This window comes from Salminus brasiliensis, chromosome 1 (assembly GCF_030463535.1).
Source record: "Salminus brasiliensis chromosome 1, fSalBra1.hap2, whole genome shotgun sequence".
NCBI classification, from domain to species: Eukaryota; Metazoa; Chordata; class Actinopteri; order Characiformes; family Bryconidae; genus Salminus; species Salminus brasiliensis.
In genome coordinates this window covers 36,184,289-36,205,165 of record NC_132878.1, presented here as the reverse complement: position 1 = coordinate 36,205,165, position 20,877 = coordinate 36,184,289, and the positions used below count along the sequence as shown (strand labels likewise).

At 42.6% G+C, this 20,877-nt stretch overlaps 2 protein-coding genes, 1 long non-coding RNA gene and 1 other non-coding gene across 6 annotated transcripts in view; 2 read left to right on the top strand and 2 right to left on the bottom strand.

Moving 5' to 3' along the window:
- Nucleotides 1-4,206, bottom strand: part of snx14 (sorting nexin 14) — a 30,441-nt gene extending 26,235 nt beyond the window's left edge. For both annotated transcript variants that reach the window (XM_072678645.1, XM_072678646.1), the window contains exons 1-6: nucleotides 4,066-4,206; nucleotides 1,497-1,640; nucleotides 1,235-1,355; nucleotides 1,070-1,146; nucleotides 874-952; nucleotides 600-643 (exon numbers count right to left, since the gene is read on the bottom strand). In XM_072678645.1, the coding sequence (XP_072534746.1) occupies nucleotides 600-643; nucleotides 874-952; nucleotides 1,070-1,146; nucleotides 1,235-1,355; nucleotides 1,497-1,640; nucleotides 4,066-4,130 (530 nt within the window). In that variant the 5' untranslated portion in view covers nucleotides 4,131-4,206. The remainder of the gene's footprint in view (nucleotides 1-599; nucleotides 644-873; nucleotides 953-1,069; nucleotides 1,147-1,234; nucleotides 1,356-1,496; nucleotides 1,641-4,065) is intronic.
- On the top strand, nucleotides 3,791-6,564 carry LOC140555219 (uncharacterized). Of its 2 annotated transcripts, XR_011979658.1 has the most exons (5): nucleotides 3,791-3,899; nucleotides 4,040-4,162; nucleotides 5,273-5,412; nucleotides 6,197-6,231; nucleotides 6,443-6,564. It is a non-coding gene; the product is annotated as an uncharacterized lncRNA (long non-coding RNA). The 2 variants fall into 2 exon arrangements; XR_011979657.1 differs by lacking the exon at nucleotides 3,791-3,899 and having other exon boundaries at nucleotides 3,950-4,162.
- LOC140538125 (small nucleolar RNA SNORD50) lies at nucleotides 6,284-6,355 on the top strand. The gene has a single exon (XR_011977704.1). It is a non-coding gene; the product is annotated as a small nucleolar RNA SNORD50 (small nucleolar RNA).
- A 2,314-nt stretch (nucleotides 6,565-8,878) lies between the features above and the next one.
- On the bottom strand, nucleotides 8,879-14,160 carry cnr1 (cannabinoid receptor 1). Its single transcript, XM_072678644.1, has 2 exons — nucleotides 14,075-14,160; nucleotides 8,879-12,882 (listed from the first exon to the last, which is right to left on the bottom strand). Exon 2 carries the CDS (start codon nucleotides 12,829-12,831, stop codon nucleotides 11,416-11,418), a length of 1,416 nt encoding a protein of 471 aa, XP_072534745.1. The 5' UTR covers nucleotides 12,832-12,882; nucleotides 14,075-14,160; the 3' UTR covers nucleotides 8,879-11,415.
- Nucleotides 14,161-20,877: the final 6,717 nt, after the last annotated feature.

The window sequence follows — 20,877 nt, the reverse complement described above, 5'->3', positions numbered from 1 at the left end:
ACAGTAAAAAAACAGTAATTACTTGTAGTCAGTACAGAATATCTCAATAAACATGAAACTTCCGCTATAGCGCTCAAAGACCCAAGCACTGACTTTTGTTTATGTGTTTTTACCACGTTTAAAAAAATTTTTTTAGAAAGCCATTGACCAACAATATTATTTACAAAAACTATCTGCATATTATATGTGTTAAGACATTAGCAAATAAACACTGTAAGAAGTGTGTAATATACCTAATAGAGAGTATTAGTACCCCACAGTGGACTATGAGCAAGACCCTACAGTCTCAAGTATTCACAACCTAAGGTTTTGATCGGTTCCTTATGAGCTTGGGTGGATTTAGGCATGAACAGTGGGGAAAGGGTCCGCAAGGGGGAAGGAGGGTGGTCATGTGAACGATGCTTAAAGGCCATATTTCATTTCACTTTGGTTTGATTTAGCCTGTCATGAAAGAATATTAAACTATTTTTACTACAATTAATGCAATGATGCAGTTTCCTGTGCCATGTTGTAGGGTGTAGTCTTATGTATGTGTATGTAGAGCTTAGAAACCCAAAACTGCTACACAGGGTACAACAATATGGAGCAGTATGCCATACCTGTACCAAGGATACACAAAGTTCTCCAGAACTAACTCCAGCACCTGAAGACCAATGAAAACCAGAATGTTAGAAATGACAGACCTTCATCATTCAGCATTATGTTCTTTTTAAAAGATTTGTTAGAGCTGCTCATTGATTCTTTGCACAGCTCTTTAGACCTATGGATATCAATCTTTGTGTCTATGTGAGTTTTTAATAGGATTAATAAATTAGTCTGAACTGAACTGAACTAAACAAAAGACTCATAAGAAACACCTCAGGTAAACTCTACCTCTCCGATGGATGTGTCCACTTTTGAGGGTACTTTCAAACCCAACCAAGGCTGGTAGTTTTCCAGAAGTAGTGTTGGTCTGTGAAGCAGATATAAAGCAAACCAGCGTTCAGTGTTTGTTTGTTTATATTCTGCCTAAAAAAAATTATAAGTAAACATTTAATCACTATTGCTCTGTACTTGCAGGAGACTCTACCTGTGTCGAGTGCACTTGTTTTTCCCACAAACCGCACAACTGTGACCCTGCGGGAAGAGCTCCTGCTGTTCCTGCCGCTGTACACGGACACATAGAAGGACACGAGTCACTCATTTTTTTCTGTTTTGTCAGACTGTAAAAGAACTGCTAAGTTCACAAACTTACTTTGTCTTTGGTCTTCGTAGAAAAGAAGACATTTGGTACGAGGTAGTTTGGACTGAGTGAACAGTAGAAGGTAATTGCTCCGGCAAGGAAGGACCAAAAGATCATCAGAACATGTAGATACCTAAAAGACAAGAGGAGGCGAGAAGTCTGTTAGTCTGTCAGAATAATGAACTTCCACAAAAACACAATCTGTTTCAACTTGTGAACACAATGTGAGCTTTACTTTCATTAATCTGATTTGTTATGACTGCACTCTACTCACCTGGTGAGAATTATGGTCGACGACAGCATGGACATCAGCAAGAAGCATATAAAAGGATACTGCCGCACAACTTCCTTAAGCATGTCAATCTTAAACCCTCTTCTGAGGGTCAACAATAATGTTTTCAAGTCTGCCATCTGGGATCTGCCAAAGAAGTAAATAGAAGTAAATAGAGTCTAATGACTGTCCCATTACATCAGCTTCCTCAGCCTTTAATGTGTATCCATGTACAGCACTGTGCAGAAATCATTAAAAAAAAACTATAGCAATGTTTTTATATACATAACCCTAACCCAAACCTTACCCCTGAATCAACCCTAAATCCTAACCCCAACCCTACCCTTACCCCTAAATTAACCCTAAACCCCAACCTTACCCCTAAATCCTAACCCCAACCCTACCCTCACCCCTAAATTACCCTTAAACCCCAACCTTTCCCTTACCCCTAAATTAACCCTAACCCCCAACCTTACCCCTAAATCATAACCACCTCACCCTTACCCCTAAATCCTAACCACAACCTTTCCCTTACCCCCAAATTAACCCTAATTCTTAACCCCAACCCAAACCTTACCCCTAAATCTTACCCCTAACCCAAACCTTACCCCTAAATCCTAACCCCAACCTTACCCTTACCCATAAATTACCCCAAACCCCTAACCTTAACCACAACCTTACCCTAAATCAACCCTAAATCCTAAAGCCAACCTTAACCTTACCCATAAATTACCCCTAACTCAAACCTTACCCCTAAATCCTAACCCCAACCTTAACCTTACCCCTAAATCCTAACCCCAACCTTAACCTTACCCCTAAATCCTAAACCCAACCTTAACCTTACCCCTAAATCCTAACCCCAACCTTAACCTTACCCCTAAATCCTAACCCCAACCTTACCCCTAAATCCTAACCCCAACCCTACCCTCACCCCTAAATTACCCTTAAACCCCAACCTTTCCCTTACCCCTAAATTAACCCTAACCCCCAACCTTACCCCTAAATCATAACCACCTCACCCTTACCCCTAAATCCTAACCACAACCTTTCCCTTACCCCCAAATTAACCCTAATTCTTAACCCCAACCCAAACCTTACCCCTAAATCTTACCCCTAACCCAAACCTTACCCCTAAATCCTAACCCCAACCTTACCCTTACCCATAAATTACCCCAAACCCCTAACCTTAACCACAACCTTACCCTAAATCAACCCTAAATCCTAAAGCCAACCTTAACCTTACCCATAAATTACCCCTAACTCAAACCTTACCCCTAAATCCTAACCCCAACCTTAACCTTACCCCTAAATCCTAACCCCAACCTTAACCTTACCCCTAAATCCTAAACCCAACCTTAACCTTACCCCTAAATCCTAACCCCAACCTTAACCTTACCCCTAAATCCTAACCCCAACCTTACCCCTAAATCCTAAACCCAACCTTAACCTTACCCCTAAATCCTAAACCCAACCTTAACCTTACCCCTAAATCCTAACCCCAACCTTAACCTTACCCCTAAATCCTAACCCCAACCTTAACCTTACCCCTAAATCCTAAACCCCAACCTTAACCTTACCCCTAAATCCTAACCTTAACCTTAACCTTACCCCTAAATCCTAAACCCCAACCTTAACCTTACCCCTAAATCCTAACCTTAACCTTAACCTTACCCCTAAATCCTAAACCCCAACCTTAACCTTACCCCTAAATCCTAAACCCCAACCTTAACCTTACCCCTAAATCCTAACCCCAACCTTAACCTTACCCCTAAATCCTAACCCCAACCTTAACCTTACCCCTAAATCCTAACCCCAACCTTAACCTTACCCCTAAATCCTAAACCCCAACTTTAACCTTACCCCTAAATCCTAAACCCCAACTTTAACCTTACCCCTAAATCCTAACCCCAACTTTAACCTTACCCATAAATCAACCCTAAATCCTAACCCCAATGGGAATTGGCAATCCTCGATTTACACAAGTCCCTGGTTAAAACAGGTAAGCTATTCCGCAGGTGGGGATCAGGTCAGAGAGCAGAGTGTGGGGGTAAGGTCAGACAGCAGTGAGCATGTCTGCTCGTGTTTACTGTAATGTCTGTAATGTAATGCTTAAAGAAACTCTTACGATTCGGACAAATGGGTTCGTATGTTTTCTCAGACGCTCAAGACTCTCCCACAGTACAGTTTGAGGCTGTTTGAAGGGGCTTTTAGGACTTGAGAGTACTTTATGAATTTCGTATGCTCGTATGTTAAAACACTGCTGTGAAAGCAACAGAAACGTCTGGACCGAAGTCAGCTGACAGCTATTAACAAACTCTCCCAGCGCGCTGAGCTGACCAAACTAGCGCCAGCGCTGACCTCTCCGGAAAACACTCCGTGAACCTGGCCGGGTGTGTTAGTAAACAGGTAACTAACTGGTTAAGACATGAGGAGCATGTCCGGTACACAGCCAGCTCGTCTCAGGTCATGATGTTTCGCGCATACGTGGAAAATACAGTAACTTTAGCTAAGCTGCTAAACTCAGCTCGCTAATCGTCTGTTAACAGAGGACTGGTCTGTAGACTCACTGTACCTTTGAAGGAGCCTCGGCTGGAGCAGGAACTCAGACTTACTCAGCACACGCCGAGGATAATTCATCTTACAAACTGCCTCATTGTTACACTGGCAAGGTAAACCTCTTAGACATGTCAACAGTTTAGTCAGTTGACAACACTATTTCCCCCACAGATTAGACTAGATTTTAAAGTAAAAGTCCCTGCACTCCCAGTGTTTCTCATCGAGAAATTAACTTCTAAAAGCAGTTATTATACGATGTTTCAGTACGTTTTTAATAATGTCATTTAGCAAGCAATTAAAAACTAACAATAATTTTAATACTTCCAGCTAGCACAATATTGACACTGAATTTATTTTAATTTAGTTTTGTATTGTTAAAATAAAAGTTACGGACATTTAAATTACGGACATGTTAATAAGAATGTAAATATATATATATATATATATATATATATATATATATATTTTCTCTTTTTTAACAACAAACCTGTTTTAGTCTCTGAAATTGTCCTGTGCTGAGAGAAAGTTCGCAGCACTAAATTATAGCTAGGACCCTTATTTTGAAGAGCCATAATCCTTCTCATGCCCACCCCCGACCTGATTCGAGCGGATATGTTATACATTTGTTTTATAGGTATGTATATTTTATCCATAGCAAAATAATAACAGTACTTGTACATGAAAAGTGAACAAATGCTGTATTCTCACATACTGTTTGAGAGACTGTGTCTACAGTGTCGTTTTAATACACTAGGGGGCGGCATAAGCCAAACATTCTCTGGACGGCGAGCAGAGAGGAGGGGCACAGATGATCAGCACCGAGTACCATGTATTGCATACCAGCTCCTATAGCAGTAGTTTTTAGCAAGTCTTATTGTGCACAGAAGTGAGAAATTAGGATTCAGAAATGCAACAAAATGACTTATAAAAAAATAAAATCATTTATTTCCATTCCACTGAAGTTAAGAAGTATTATTTTTCCCCCATAAAGTTTTGTTCTTGAGAAAAAAACACACACACAAACAAGCAAAAACAAATAAATAAATAAATAAATAAATAAAAATAAATATGACAGTTATTTACACGTTTGTTTAATTATACTACGCACTCGTTTATTCATCAGCATCATATACACATTCAATTTACATTTTTAAAAAAATCTAAATACAAAAATCTACTAAAATAGAAAATCACACAATACCCATGTTTTATCCATGTTTTAGCGGATTGGTTCTCGAAGGAAAACGTCATGACCGGAAGTGCGGATAGTGCAGTATCTACCCGCCTCTCGCTGGAGTTCAGGTTCTCTTTACTCCATGTGAGCGTGAGGCGTGGACGTGTTGGACCGGTCTGTGGCTGAAAGGTACTTATTTATTTAATTATTTAATTATTTTTTATTTATTATTAAATGCAGAATTCTGATGGTGCAGGAATTTATTAGCTGCCTAAGGGAGAGGGTTTGGTTGTGTCTCTAAACTTAAACATGGGCAGGGCATGCACGTGGTCACTGGGACCCGGGTTTCGGCGCTCCTGTGATTCTCCTGTTTAGTGTTCCTTCGCTCCAGTCCAGTGATCTAGCTGCAATCTAGCCCGTATCATATTATCTAGCTAATTATCAAAACTACTTTAAGCAGAAAACACGTAACCGTGCAGTGCACGTGGGCTAGACGAGAGGGTTTGAGGTAGGGGTTGGGGGGGGGGGGGGGGGGCTGCTGTATAGGCCTATATCTAGTTCCCTGTTCCTGTTTTGTTTTCTGATGCAGCATAAAGTCTAGTTCTCCAGGAGTTTAATGGGGATGACTCGTTTTAGGCCTTCTGAATAAGCATTAAAATGGGCATTCAGTAGTTTGATGTGAAATGGTTCATTGTGGAGAAATGTGCTGGTGATTAGAGCCAGTGGTCATGATGTCTACAAATCCTAATTTGTCTCTAGTAAGAACCCTGGACCATTAGTGTCTGTAAAGATGGTGATTTGGCTGTTTTCTGGCGAGGCTTCATTTTAATGCCTGAATGAATTGGGGAGAGCTGGTAGACGGAGCCTGTTTAACAATCAGTGCAGGAGTTAAATGATTCCTACTGTTATCTGCTAGCTTAAGGCTCATTAAGTGCTAATCACCTTGCCTCTTTGTTCTTGTTGTGCTCTACAGTGGACTTCCTCCTCCAGACTGTGAAGATCTCAAGGGTAAGTTGAATGCACCCTGAATGTGTCTTAGTTACTGTGTGCATCACTGTTGCTTTAATGATGAACCTATCCCGAAACTGATCATTTGTGACTGATAACCCATTACGGATCTGACTTCTGATGAGCAACTCCAGTGTGCTGTTAATAGCTTCTGCTTTTGTCCTGTGGGAATGCGTCTTCATGTAAATGGTTTCTTCTGGTTGTTTTACAGGAGTTGATCCAGCGGTGTAAGGGGAACGTTCAAGCCTAGTAACTTGTTTTTAGAACTTCATATTGAACCAAAATGTCTTGTATTTTGTGTGTCCTTGTGAAATAAAGTTTGATTATACTTGGCAGATGTCTTTCATTTGGGGGGGCTTGGGTATGACCTTGAAGTCATTTTGCATGGTGGGACAAATGCAGCTATAATGGTTAAAGGTCCCGCTAGTCTTGCTCATGTGTAGTGCACTATGGCAGTGTTTCTCAACCCTGGTCCTGGAGGCACCCCACCCTGCACATTTTAGTGGCCTCCCTGCTGTAACACCCTGCAAGGTGGAAAGGGATTGTTCATGTGCTAATTAGTTTAATTGTTGTGGGGAGAAAGGATACTAAAATGTACAGGATGGGTTGCCTCCAGAACCAGGGTTAAGAAGTGTAGTTCTTTCCAAACTAAACTACCACAAATCTACCACCTAGATAGTTCTAATATTTATGCAGCACCTAATCAAAGTGAAGAGTCCTTGGGATTAGAGCCAGGTGTGTTGGAACTGAACTTTTTGATCTCTAAGTTGGAGTTTTCTAATAATGGTCCTGGAGAGTCCCCTGTCCTGCTGTAGCACACCTACTTTAGTCAAGTCAGGAATGGCTTTTTAATTAAGTGAGTTAAATCAGGAGTGTGGCTGCTAAGAACACTACACATGTGAATGTTCCTGAGGGTAGCCTGAGGCCAGGCTTGAAAACCACTGCTGTAGACACAGGCCATCACTTTCCCTTTCTATGTGCTGTCTACTGGTGTTGTGCTCCTACACAGGTTTTAGAGCTACTTCTTTATATACATTCAAACAAACTGGTCTCCCACTATAGAGTCTCTCTCCTGTTTACATGAGTGTCCTTTTGAGAATCAGGAATTAAATACTTCTTGCTCTTGACAGCTTAATCCAAATGCTTGTGCCTATTGATTGGGTTCTTGTATTTGAAGTAGGTACCATTTGGTCATTTTTTTTCTTATAGCTCTTACAGTATTTGTTTACTCCTAATAATACTCTGATTTTAGGTGTTGGCCAGAGAAGGAGTTGTTCCTCTTTTGAGCCTTGGTCCTTATCCAGGTTTCTGTTACTCTGGCTGTGATAAAGCCAGTTGTAAAAAATGCTATATAGCTGTATATAGCAGTGGCTGGAAACTGAGGACCAGATTCTGGCACAGTTCTGAAAGTTCCCTGTTTCACACTAAACCTACACTACCTGGTCATTTGGGGTTACTGCATAACAGCAGCCTTCCAAGACTTCACTTACCAGCTTTAGGATTAGAGATACACTGTAAGACTAATCTAACATATAACTGATCCGGGTGTTAATGGCCTTCGGCTTCTGATTTGCACAGTAATCCACAGGGATGCTATGTCCTTAATACTTAAAGCTTGTTATCAGTCTTGTGTGTTCATTGTTATTTGCATTTGTGCTACTTGTTCAGAAACAGGAGCAGAACTGAATCTTGAAGGGCTGGGTGCCAGCATAATTTTGTGGTTTGTCCTGCTCAGATATAGGGAAAACATAAGAGGACAGCGGCCATCAGTTGCCCCGCCGGGGTCTATAATCCATGCCCATATTTATTGTCAGTTGCCACAAGATGGAGCCACCAGCCCAGAGATGTTGACAGTAATTTCTTTTTTTTGTGCTCTGACACCTGATGCAGCAGCAGTGTTGGTTATTTTTCTGGAACTTTTCACAAGATTAAATCAGTGTTAATAAAACATGGATGGGTTTGGTGTAAAAAGGGTCACTGTACAAAAACATGTAAATGATAGAACCAGGAATCCCAGCGTCTCAACAAAAATACTACCCTTTTTTTACTCTCTAAAACCGCCAGTGAATCTGAGCTTAATACTGAGCTTAATAAAGTGGCAAATGCAAAAAAAGACATATTTTTTGGGGAATATTTTGCCTGATAACACTCTGCATGCACCTTCCCTTCATTAATGGATTTTAGAAAATGCCCAGCTCACCAGGGTCAGTGATGGAACCAGGAGGGGTTAAATATGGGCCCCATTTAGGTGGTACACTGCATACAGGGCTTAGATGGGACCCATGTAAGGTGGGCTGTAACAATGAGGCCTATTTGGGAAGCCCAAGTGAGCCCCAGTAATAACCCATGTACTAACCCTCTCAGAGCCCATGCCCATTTGGGAACCACCTAGAGCACATTGCACCCATGTGAGCCCCACGTGAGCATATTGGCTGGGTAAGAATGACTGTCTATGTCTTAACCATTTAACTATGCAGAAATGTTGCAAATCTGTAGAAATGAGAGTGTAGTGTGTTCACACCATAGATCAGTGTTTCTCAAACCCGTCCTCCTATAGGTTCAGAGGTTGTGTTGGAGGTCCCTGAGAACCAGTCCCTTGGCTGTAAGTGTAAGTGTGCAGCATAAAGAACTCCATCAACATAGAGTCTGATGGTCAGTTGTGACTTTATTCAAAAGCTTGAAACAGACTACACTGCGATACAGAAAATTACAAGCTGCCACTGATTTCAGCTTTAATATTTTCAGACGATTGAGTCATGTGCCACCTTGGGACAGAAGCCACTTGACAGGTTTTAGTGGTGTTTTTAATCTTCACTCCACGCACGACAACAGCAGAAATGAGCAGCTACGACTTCCGGCAGAGAGGCAACAGCGAGGTTTAAAGATCACGGCAAACTTTAGCTACTACTAACTACTGAAAAAAACTCCCGCATTTTTAATTCCTTCAGAATCTGAACTAAACACAATGAAATCCAGATTTACAGAAAATCAGAGGACTGTTTTTTTCTCCCCAGCCTAGAGTCAGACTACGAAGGGTGTTTTTTTTTTCAGTGGGCAATCCACCTGTTGACAGCGTAGACTGAGACTAGGCTTACATTATGCTATGTGTCTAGAAAAGCAGCCCACAATGTAGATATGCACAGTGCAACTCTTGTTCACATGACCCAGTCAAAAGCATTTAGAGAAAGAGGAAAAGACAAAGCTTAGCAGACTGTTTTATGGGTTAAACTGGAATAAAAGCTATTCAAATCACCGCAACTAGGTTTACTCTGCATCTGTAGTGCTAACAGGTGAAACACACCCATTCCATAATGCCCCAGACAGCCCTGCTTTGGGGAATCGTCCATTTCTTAAGAAACCTAACGTACAATATGTTATTCTACGAACCACAAACACTTTTTATACTTTTTACACTTTTTTCTCTTCTGCGGTTATGTAATGGATAGGTACAAACAGGCCGGTCCTACAGACGTCCTAAGCTTTCTCATCCATTAAGTTGTAAGGATGGTGTCCATTTCCTTGTATTTCCAAAATCCCCTTCTGTCATTCCAGGACTGGCTCAATATTGGTACAAGAAACCAGCCCTAAGAGTTGAACACACCTGACCTGAACACGTTTATCTCAGAGAGGTGCAGCCAGCACACCACAATTTTGATTTCAGCACAACATGAACATCGTTTCTCTTGTAGCCATTTGCTAAAACAGAGGTAAACATTCTATTAGTAACAGTTTGGATCAGGTTCATCACTATTAGTACCGCAATACACAAAACATTGTAGTTTATTCCCAGTCAGTAGGCGACTTCACATCCTTTTGAGTTTCCTCACCCCAAGAAGCAGCTCAAGCTGCTCTTTTTATCTTTTCTTGCTCCAGCCACTCGGGGCTGAATGCTAGTCTTTAGCCTTACGAGAAAGACATTATGCATAAAAGGACAGGAGCCTGTTTTTGAACACGCCGTTACAGGAAGGAGAAGAAGAACATCACATCACAGTTTAAGATTGTGATCACTGAACATCAATATTTACACTTCGGCTGATGTTTTTTTTTCTCTTTTTTTGTTCGTTTTAAAACTAGAGGACATTTCCGTCCTCCAGGCCATGTGCTTCTGATGTGCAACATAACCCATTGGGTTGGTTTGAGCAGACACCGATTAAGCCTAGCCCTGGGATGCTGTCAGTGGTCACCAAATCACCATTGTCTTCGTCCAGGACTAGGCTTGACCCGTGTCCAAGGGACTGGCACATCATCCATCGCATCGTTGTGCAGAGCAACCATACAATTGTATTGAAGTCATCTTACCGAACAGTCAGTACATTCACGAAATCTCCAAAACAGTCAGAAAGGAGTGAGAAGACCCAAATGCCAATGCTAGGATATCTTCCAAAAAAAAGAGCTCAGTCAACAGCACAGAAAATCGAGACTCAACACAACTGTTAACAATATCAACTTCAATACTCACACTTTTCATGTTAGGTTTTTTTTTCAAGAGGATAGCATTAACGGCAGTTAAGTCCCTTATTGTTCAGTGCTTGATTCACTACCATTACTAACATGCTCTGAGGAGCCAGACTATCAGAATATCTCACAGCCAGTGAGAGGTTTGTCTTTTGTCTTTTAGCATGACCGCATGGAATATATATGGTACACATATTTACAAATCGACACACATACTGGAACGTTTTCATACTAAAAAGATCAATAGCCCCTTGTCCCCATGAGAGAAGGTATAATTGTTCAAAAACCTGATTTCAAAGTATAAAAATATAGTAAGCCTTCATGAGAGCATTCACAACATCCACGCATACTCAATGGGTTGATATGGTCGATAAGAATGGCACAAAGAACACAGTAAGAATCCCAGCACAAGTACTGATGCCATGAATGAGAAGGATGCCCTCGCGTCAGAGAACGATTTTGGCACTTGAGTACTAAGACGCCACAGTGGCACACATGATCCGACAGGGGAAATCAATGGACCACTCCCTTTGTGCTGCGTTCGGACCCTCTCGTCCATCACTGTCCTCTTTCAAACCTGATTCCACTTTGTTGGACTTTTAGTTTGACACAGCTGACTCACAGTTGGACTCGAAAATGACTAGACAAACTCTCATGGCAAGCTTAGCGCATGGCTTCATCATTCCTTCTCCTTTTTCATGCCCAGGGCAGCCAGGCTGCCTGGGTCCGTCAGACGGCTTCGGCGGAGGTGTCGGTGGAGACGGACATGGTCACTTTGGCTATTTTCACAGTGGTCTTGACGCAGCTCTCGGCCGCCCGGTTGGCGTGGATCTGCAGGTTGCGGTTCTGGCAGTCCGACTCCAAGCTGTTGTCCAGCTGCAGTGTGTTGCTGCTGCTCCTGCAGCCCTGGCAGGTGGCCAGGAAGGCCCGACGCAGGTCCTTACTCCGCAGGGCGTAGATGATGGGGTTCACCGTGGAGTTGAGCAAGCATAGCATGGTGCAGAAGGCGAACACCGTCTTGATGTCGTCATCCATTTTCCAGAAAAGGTCATAGACCATGATGGCCAGCACAGGGCCCCAGCAGATGACCAGGACCACCAGGATAAGGACCAGCGTCTTGGCCAGGCGGATGTCCATGCGGGCCTGCTCAGGCCGGGTGGTCTGGACCTTGGTGCCATCCGCCGAGTAGACCACCAGGCTTTTCTGCGAGGTTCGACTGAGCATCCGTACAGCGTGGTGGTGGGCCTTCCACAGGATGTACATGTAGGCGTAGATGATGAAGATCAAAAGGATGCTAGTCACACCGATCCAGAACATCAGGTAGTTCTCATCGATCAGTGGGAAGATGTCTGAACACACTGACTTTAACCGCCTGCAGTTCCAGCCCAGCAGGGGGATCACTGCAATGATGATGGAGATGGCCCACATCATGCAGAAGGCAATCACTGCCTTGGTGCGGGTCACAATGCGCCGGTAGGCCAGTGGCCGGTGAATGGAGATGTATCGATCGATAGCCGTGAGGAAGAGACTCCCGACGGAAGCAGTAAAGGATGCTGTGACACCTCCCAGCTTGAAGAGGAATATATTAGGGCTGTCTTTGCGGTGAAAGATGTGGAAGTCCAAGAAGCTGTAGACAAAGATCACGCTGCCCAGCAGGTCTGCCACGGCCAGGCTGCCAATGAAGTGGTAAGAGGGTCTGCAGCGCAGGGTGCGGGACTGCAAGATCACACACAGCACCACCAGGTTCTCCAGCACCGTGAAGGTGCCCAATGTCAGAGACATGACCGCCACAGCCAGCTGCTGGCTCGGGGTCAGTATCATAAAGCACTCCATGTCCATGAAGTTCTCTCCACACTGCACATTGTCCCCCTCCTCCACCAGGGTCCGGTTGCCAAACAGATCCGTGCCATTGGTGGGATAGAACGGAATCCCTTTGAGGATGAGCTCCTCGTCTGGACCGACTTTATCCGGGAAGGAGTTGCTGCGGAAGGCAGACGGCGGTTTCTGGAAGGAGTATCCACCCTTGACAAAGCCTGCATCGATAGTAGCGTCATCATAGCTGGCATCGTTGGACCCAAGGTACTGGAGCCCGGAGGTGATGGTCCTGAAGGTGGTGTCCGCCACGCCATCCAGAACAGACTTCATGTCTGCCTCTGAGAGGGGGAACGCTGTGGCCAATGGTGTGTTGTACAAAATCTATTAGGATGAGATGGAGAGAATGTTTTAGACAATGAATTAGGGCTGGCGTAATGGGACTTATCTCCGACACCCACACTGAGCATAATTACAAAGTCTCAGGAGGCTTTGATAAAAACACAAGCGCATCACTGAGTGCACAACTAACCTTGGATGCATAAATGCATGCTGCTTTCGTGATAAGAACTAAGGAATGTGCGAGGAACGTTATTCCCCAAGCTTCCTACTACTCTTGTAGTACTAGACTATATTACCTTTTTAAGGAAATGGTGCTTGGAGTGGAGCCTGTTGATACGTTTGAGGTGATCAAATGTCAAATTAAGCAGAAAATGAAACAATCAAGGGTAATCTCCTGTACAGCAGACCCATCATAGGAGGGGTCCACTCACTTGGCAATCAGTTAACCAGCTGTTAGCCAAGAAAATGAGATGCAGTGCGTGGAATAATGAGACAGCAGCACCCCGGCAGACATACGGCTTGAGTCGCTGGCGTTGATTTATCAGGCCATGCGGTTTCAATGGCTTTAAGTGACATTTTACAGTGACTCGTTAATTCAATCATATTAATAGCCTAGACTAGGCTCATGGATCTTATATCAAAGGATCCTCTGAAAGAGCTCAAATTTTACAACCTGTCTGAATATCCTATATTTCAGGGAAACAAGACCCTTAAGAGGTTGTATTCAGAAAAATCAAACCAAGGCTTTTGAGCACCCCTCCCAACACCGCCACTGTGTTTTTTTTTAGATTGTAGGACTTCGGTTTTGATCCAGACACATGAATAAATACCAATAAATCATATTAATAAACAAATTAATATAGTTTTTAGTAATACAATAATTATTTTTGTATTAATGGTATTAGTATTAATAATAATAACGATAAATAATAATACATTAAGGAGAAGAATAAGAAAAAATACTCAAGTATATCATAAATACATAAATAAATACACAAACAAATAAATAAATAAAGCAGGGAATGAAAACGTAATGCATGAAAGTAAAAATTGCATATAAAAGTTTTACAATTATGATTCATAAGAAAACTTACATATCTAAACCAAGAAATAAAATCAATAAATATATAAATAAAAATACATTAAAAAACGAACCTCCAAAGCATTCATCAAACACACACACACACACACACACACTCAGAAACAGTGTTAGACCAAAGTCTCCTTCATTTACCTTCACATAGTTCGCGCAGGTGTTGAGGCGCGCTCTCGAGCCGCGTGCACGAAGCAGTCCAACCAGCAAAAGCTTCTTTTTGGAGCCCAACGAAACCGGAGTGGATAAACACACAAAACTCACTGGCAGAGCAAGCCGTTCACATTGTACTAATGACTCCCAATTAGCAGTGACTTAATGAGGGTAGGGGAAAAGCGGGCGCGGAGAGTGAGGAGCGCTCTGGTGGGCTCCGGTGGGCTCTGCTTTCTTTTTCGGAATGACAGTCAGGTAGGCGCGCGCGCGGTGTGTGGGAATGGGCTGCGCTGCTATACCCCTCCAACCCCCGCTTTGACCAAACCCCGCCCTCCTGCGCTCGGATTGGCTGCCAGTTCCTACTCAGAAGCGGTCCGCTGGGAGATTAGTAGCCAATCCTAACTGGCGGGAGGCGGAGCTGCCGGGATACGAGTGGAAAAAAACAAGAGCGTAATAACAACAAGTGCACCAGTATACTGCCCTTACACCTGAGCTGTGCTGAATGCTTCCATATGCTTAGTGTGTTTCACTTTACTCTGATCTGTGAGAAAAGGCCTACAGAATTCCTATAAGAAACGTGTGTGAGCTGTGTGTTTGGAAAGGTGTGTTAATGTCTACTCAGAAAATGCCTCACTAAATTAGCTATACCCATCTCTTATGCCTGGTGTAGGCTGAGCCTCAGCACATATGGAGCCGTGCTGTATACTGCTACACTAGCTAAGAGCTAGCACATGTGCCAGGCCTTTAGCACTACTTGCTACATGACATCACATGAAATGCTGAAGAACCAACTTAACCAGGCGAATGACCATTTTAGCATTCGAGCTAAAATGGCCTTAGCTCTAGTTTGTCAGTGCCGCAGGTAGTGGGGGCAGCAGTGGCTCAGCACTGGTTAGAACTAGGGCTAGGGTTGTGGGTTCGATTCTCGGGCTCGGCAAGCTGCCACTGTTGGGCCCTTGAGCAAGGCCCTTTACCCTCTCTGCTCCCCGGGCGCCGCAGCAATGGCTGCCCACCGCTACGGGCACGTGTGCTCACTGTCCACTGTGTGTGTTTCACTGGTGTGTATGTGTGTGTGTGTGTGTGTTCACTGCACGGATGGGATAAAAGCAGAAGCCCAATTCCATCTGTGTCCGTCACAAATGGTCAATATGGTTGTCACTAATGCCAATGACGGTCAGATTTCTAATAATAGTGTAAAAGTCCAACACAGTATCAGCGAGAAATGAAAGATGAATGGATTTTTAAGGAATCCACAGTCAGTTCTCAAAGCTAGGCATCTGGTGTGAGAAGTAGGCTGTTAAGAAGGCGTCTTTGGTAAAGGTAATGGTTCCACATATAGAAGCACAGCACACAGAAGTTTTGGACGCTGGTTACAGTGTTCCTTACATTGGTGGACAACCTTTTGTAAATGGTTCCATGCAGCCCCAAAAAAGGAGTTCAATGATGATTATGATGCTTTTTTGATTAAAGTGGGCGGGGCTTATGTTATAAACGCAATCATGTACAACGTATATTACAATGTATTTTTTTCCCCTAAGTCACTTAGGTTGTAATTTTGGGGATTGCTATTTTTTTAGAGGGCTGTAGATGGCTGAGACTATTAGTCTCGGTTTGAAAAATACATCTTAAAATCTAATTGAATCGTGAGACACATTTTTTTTCACTATATTTACATTTATTTGAAGTAATTATAAATAAATTTTGGTTGACTTTTCTGGCTATACATAAAAGGAAATCTATCGTTCACCTGGACTGCTTTGCTCTGACTCTCGCCTCGAGTTTTGGAACTTAAAGCATAACATTAATTTCTTTATATAATGGAGTATGGCAAATGTCAGCTCCTATGCTGGTAGATGCTGAACCTACTAAGAAGTTCCAGTGCAGTTTTAAATCACTGCTGTCCAATGAAAACCATGCATCTCCATTTTTGTCCGTTTTTAGTTTTCTCCTGTGTTTGAACCCGGTAGCTGCTCTGTACACTGTGTAAATACTTTTGGATGAATAGACCAACAGAAATGCTCTAAATGACTTGGAATAAACTCTTATTTTACCTTAACTTACATTCAAAGTTAAGGATATTTTTGCCTTCTCCTGTAAAATCACCATTTTTGAGTTTTTCCTGTTTTTCAATGGACAGTAACGATATGGAGCCCAGTAGCTGAGGAGTTCCTGGACCTGATATTTTGCAAGTTCACAAACAGCTATTGATAACAGAAGGATTAGCAACAAGACTGAGTGAACAAGTGACAGAGCAAATATGAGCAGGAGGACACAGTAACAATAACAATAGTAGAGGCTTAAACAAATGAAAATCTGGACCGATGTCCCCCCCTCACCCCCTCAACACCAAGATGAATGGAGAAGCACAAAAGGACCAGCTGCACAGCGCTCACAAAGCAGCTCCCCTATATTCAACAGCATCAAGGCCAGTGCGCTGTTCCATATTGTGCTGATGATTAGGGCTGTTCTGCCTGTTTTCTCACAGATACGATCACAGAGCAGTGTTTCGATTAGTAATAGCACCAAATCTCTGCTAACAGTCAGTCAAGACCTGTCTTATTAAATGAAATGAGCCTAGATACACACATACAGTATTATGCGAAGGCTTGGGCACCCCTAGTGAGATGACATGTTTCTGTGATTGGCAGAGCATCCTTTCTATGTATTTTGTATTTTGTATGTTGAATATATTAAATATATATTTTTAAAACCCTGTATTAATCCCTTAAACAGCCTATGGCCACCTCCTGTTACCAAAGCATAGTCCCAGCAGTCTGTACACAAGTCCCTGCAGTTTCTGAGTAATACACATCAGTGTGTGATGAGATAATGTGCAAAAGTGTGTTCTCTGTCCTTCTATTTTACATAGAAAATCAAAACTTACATATATATATATATATATATATATATATATATATATATATATATATATATATATATATATAAAACCTATTGTGACAAAAGTATTGGGACATCTGCTCATTCAAAAGAAAAATAGTGTATCCTGCTTTTTTGGAGTAACTGTCTCTACTGTCTACTGATTCTGGAGCACTGCTGTGGGGATTTGATTGCATTCAACCTCAAAACCATTAGTGAGGCCAGGATGTTTGATAATCACCACCCCACCTCATCCCCAACTCCCCAACTCATCCAAAAAGTCTTGGGTGGAGCACCACCATTATTCCAGAGAACACATTTCCTCCACAGCTCAATGCTGGGGGGCTTTATGCCCCTCTATCCCCCTTTGCCTGGCATTAGGCATGGTGCCAATAGACTCATGTTTATCTGCTCCAGAATCTTATTCTATTGGCAGTACCCCTTTTACAACGACTAGACAAGCTGTTTGCATGTGTGCATTTGCACATCTGTGTCAGCAATGGTTGCAACCTAAGGTAGCCAAATGCATTCATTAGAAAGGGTGTCCACAAACATTTGGACATATAGTGTGTTATATATACATGTGTTATTTGTTTGTTGGTTTGTGTAGTTGTTTGTTTGCGCTGTTGCTAATCCTGTTGGATGCTTGTGAGTTTATTCAGGTTGGAGCAGATGACTGATGGTGTGTGGCGGACACACACGCCTGCCCTGTGCTCGCTCCCCACCTGCTCCAGCCCCCCGGCTAGACATACACGCACATATGGCTTTGTTGGGGGAAATGTGGAGTACTTGATTTGCTGAATGGCCTGCTTTCTCCTGAACCTTAGCTGTCTGTGTGAAAGCTGTGATTTAGAATAACAGAACAGTTAAAGGGGATTTCCACTGATGTTTCAAATGTTCTGCAGGCTTCAATTGTTGGAACGTAAACAATAATTGAGAGTGGTTTGGCGTGAAATGGTGCTTTATAAAGAAACTTAACTATGCAGATTTCTTTACAATGATGGTGACTGGAACCATGGGCTGCGATGTCAACAACACAAACATAGCCATTTAATTTACCATCCAAAACCACCAGTGATGAGACCAATGCATTTCAGATGCAAGTCTGAAGAAAACTAGCTTTCACTGGGGACAAGTTCAGTGCTTCTAAACCCGTCTAGTGTGATCGACTGCATCTGGGGTGAGTGATTAATTATGTTCATTGGACTGTTAAACTGTGTTAATCTTGGCATAGTTGAATAATGAAAGTTCGGTACCATGAAGTGACGAACCATGAACCTTAAACACTGTTAAATCTGGACAATTTCTATTTAACCCACTAAATTGTACGTACACCCAGTCCACTAATGAAAGCCTTTCCACATTCAAAACTGTAATGCGGAACATGGGATGCTATGTGAAACAGATCTTGTGACCACAGCGTTTGTGGGGGAAGTGAGCGGGTATCCACTCTAGGCTAATGCTCCCCCGGTGGCTTTTACCATGCCTTCTCTCCAACATCCACACCCTTTGAAAGCAAACTGGACTACCTCAGAAAATTGGAGCTAAGCACACATCAGAATGGAGAGCACTGGCTTATCCTTTTTTCTAACCTGTAAGATTCAAGAAAGCCAAAGTGGGTGCTAGGCTAAAAGCTAACCCTGTCACAATCTCTTCAGCTAGCTAATCACACACCGCATTGAGAGGACACAGAGAGGACAGCAAGACTATCCAGTACAACTTAGTAATAAGAAGCACAGTGTTTTGTTACAGTGCTAAAACTAAGCTATGCTATGATATGCTGCATGGTTCCTGTGAGCCAGTGAAAGCAGAGCTTTTCAGAAACCCTGTGTATAAAGTAAATCAGTGTGTTTCATTCAGGGGCAAAGTAACAGGGTTGTGAATGTAAGCTCTAGAGAAAGTTCTACCAGGAGACTCTAATGCAGTGCCACCTTTCTTCAGCCAATCACCAGCCTCCACCTGTGTTAAAATACCTCTAATTACAGGCTTTTTTGCTGCTCTCAAAAGTGACGTCACGTCTCTCTCTTTGGGGTTGGCTTCGCCCCCTGCCTCTAAGTTTGGCAGGATCTCCGATCTGAGTCCCAGTGTTGCAAGATCTGGGCTGACGATGGGGCCTACACCAAAGACAATCAACAGTTTTAACAAGATTAAATTTACGATTTACTGCCCTCCTAATTCTTCTGGTAGAAATGAGCTTATAAAACCACATCGGTGCATTTTTCATCCCAACCAAAGTCACATGTTTATTATTTATACATCAAACAGCAACACCATTAAAATACTTCATAACTGCATTCCTTGACACCTTTCATCACAAACTCTGGGGATTTGAACAAAGGCCATGGACAGTAGTTTGGAGTAAATGTGTTTTCTAAGCTGGAATGCATTCATGTCAAATAAAAGTCTTTCTTTAAAAAAAATTGCAGATTGTTACAAGCCTCCCTGCTTTAATATAAAAATATTTAACTGGGACACAGAGAGTGTGAGAAACACTAAACCACGCTGGCCTCATATACAGAGTGTAGTTTTACTGGACTGGGAAGACCAGATTCTACATGGGTCTGCCTAGAGCTGACAGTTCAGCTACGTCCAGCTCCTTCAAACACTAAAAACTGCAATATCGCCATTCTCCGATCTCTGATCACACCTTCAACGGTCACATCAAAACGGCTGCCTAAACAGCCTTTATCATCTTCCTAACAGCCAGAATCAAAGGCTTACCATCCCAACAAGATCTAGAGACCCATGCTTTTTTCTCCAGCAGGATTGATTACTGCTCTTCCCAAAAAGAGCACTAACCAGCTCCAACTCATTGAAAACACTGCTGTGAGAACAGAGCACATGACCCGGTTCTAAAATCACTGCACTAAACTGCTTCTCGTCTTTGAATCATACAGTGGTATGTGTCCAGACTACATTTGGGATATGCTGAAACAACATAGATCCATTAGATTATTTAGATCTTTGGATGCAGGTCAGCTAGTCTCTGGAGAAGCAACTTTTAGCTTGGATTCTACACACAACTGGAACCAACTCCCAGACTGATCTTAGACATGTTTTTTTCCAGGTTAATCCAGGTTAAAACCATTTCTGTTCACACAGGCCGAAACCTGAGCTCTAGAGTCTGCGCTTTCTGTTTCTGCTGAACTCTTATCTGTCACAGGATTCAATCTTATTTCATCTTGGTCTTCACAGCTCTGTTTTTTTTTCTTAGTGTAAAACACTTTGAATGACCTTTGTGTATGAAATGTGCTACACAAAAAAAAGCCCGCCTTGCTTTCCATCACTCTGTCTGTCTGAATGACGTTTTAACGGCCTGTGGGCGGCTGCTCACATTACACATGGATGTAGGGAGACCTCTCTCTCTCTCTTCCTCTTTGCCTCTCTCCATCAGACAAGGCTTCTCTCTTACTTTCTTACAGTTTTGTTCTCTCTCTCTCTCTCTCTCTCTCTCTCTCTCTCTCTTTACCTCCATATATCTCTTCCTGTCTCTCATTTTTTTCTCTTTCTGTATCTCTCTCTCTCTCCACACTCTCTACCTTAACTCTTTCTCTCCCGCTCTCTATTTTCCTTCCTTCTCCCCATATTCCTTTCTCTCTAAATGCGCTTTTTTCTGTTTTATTTCCTATAAATTATACCATACTCCTTTTCTCCCCATATTCCTCTTACTCCATTCGTCTCATTCTTCTCCATTTCTCCCCACGTTCCTTTTTCTCTGGTTTACCTTTCTTCCCCCTTTCTCCCCCCTCCCTCTCTCTTTCACTTTCTCTCTCCCTTTCCTTTTTCCATTTCTTAATTTCATTCACTCCCTCACCTAATTTACTCTCCCTTTCTGCTTTCTTCATTTTTCTCACGCCCTCTTTTTCTGAACTTTCTACTTTTTCTCTCATTCTCTCAATTTCCCCATTTCTCTC

What these genes read in the sequence shown, in the direction of transcription:
- cnr1 (XM_072678644.1), bottom strand. Translation starts at nt 12,831, where the DNA reads ATGAAGTCTGTTCTGGATGGCGTGGCGGACACCACCTTCAGGACCATC.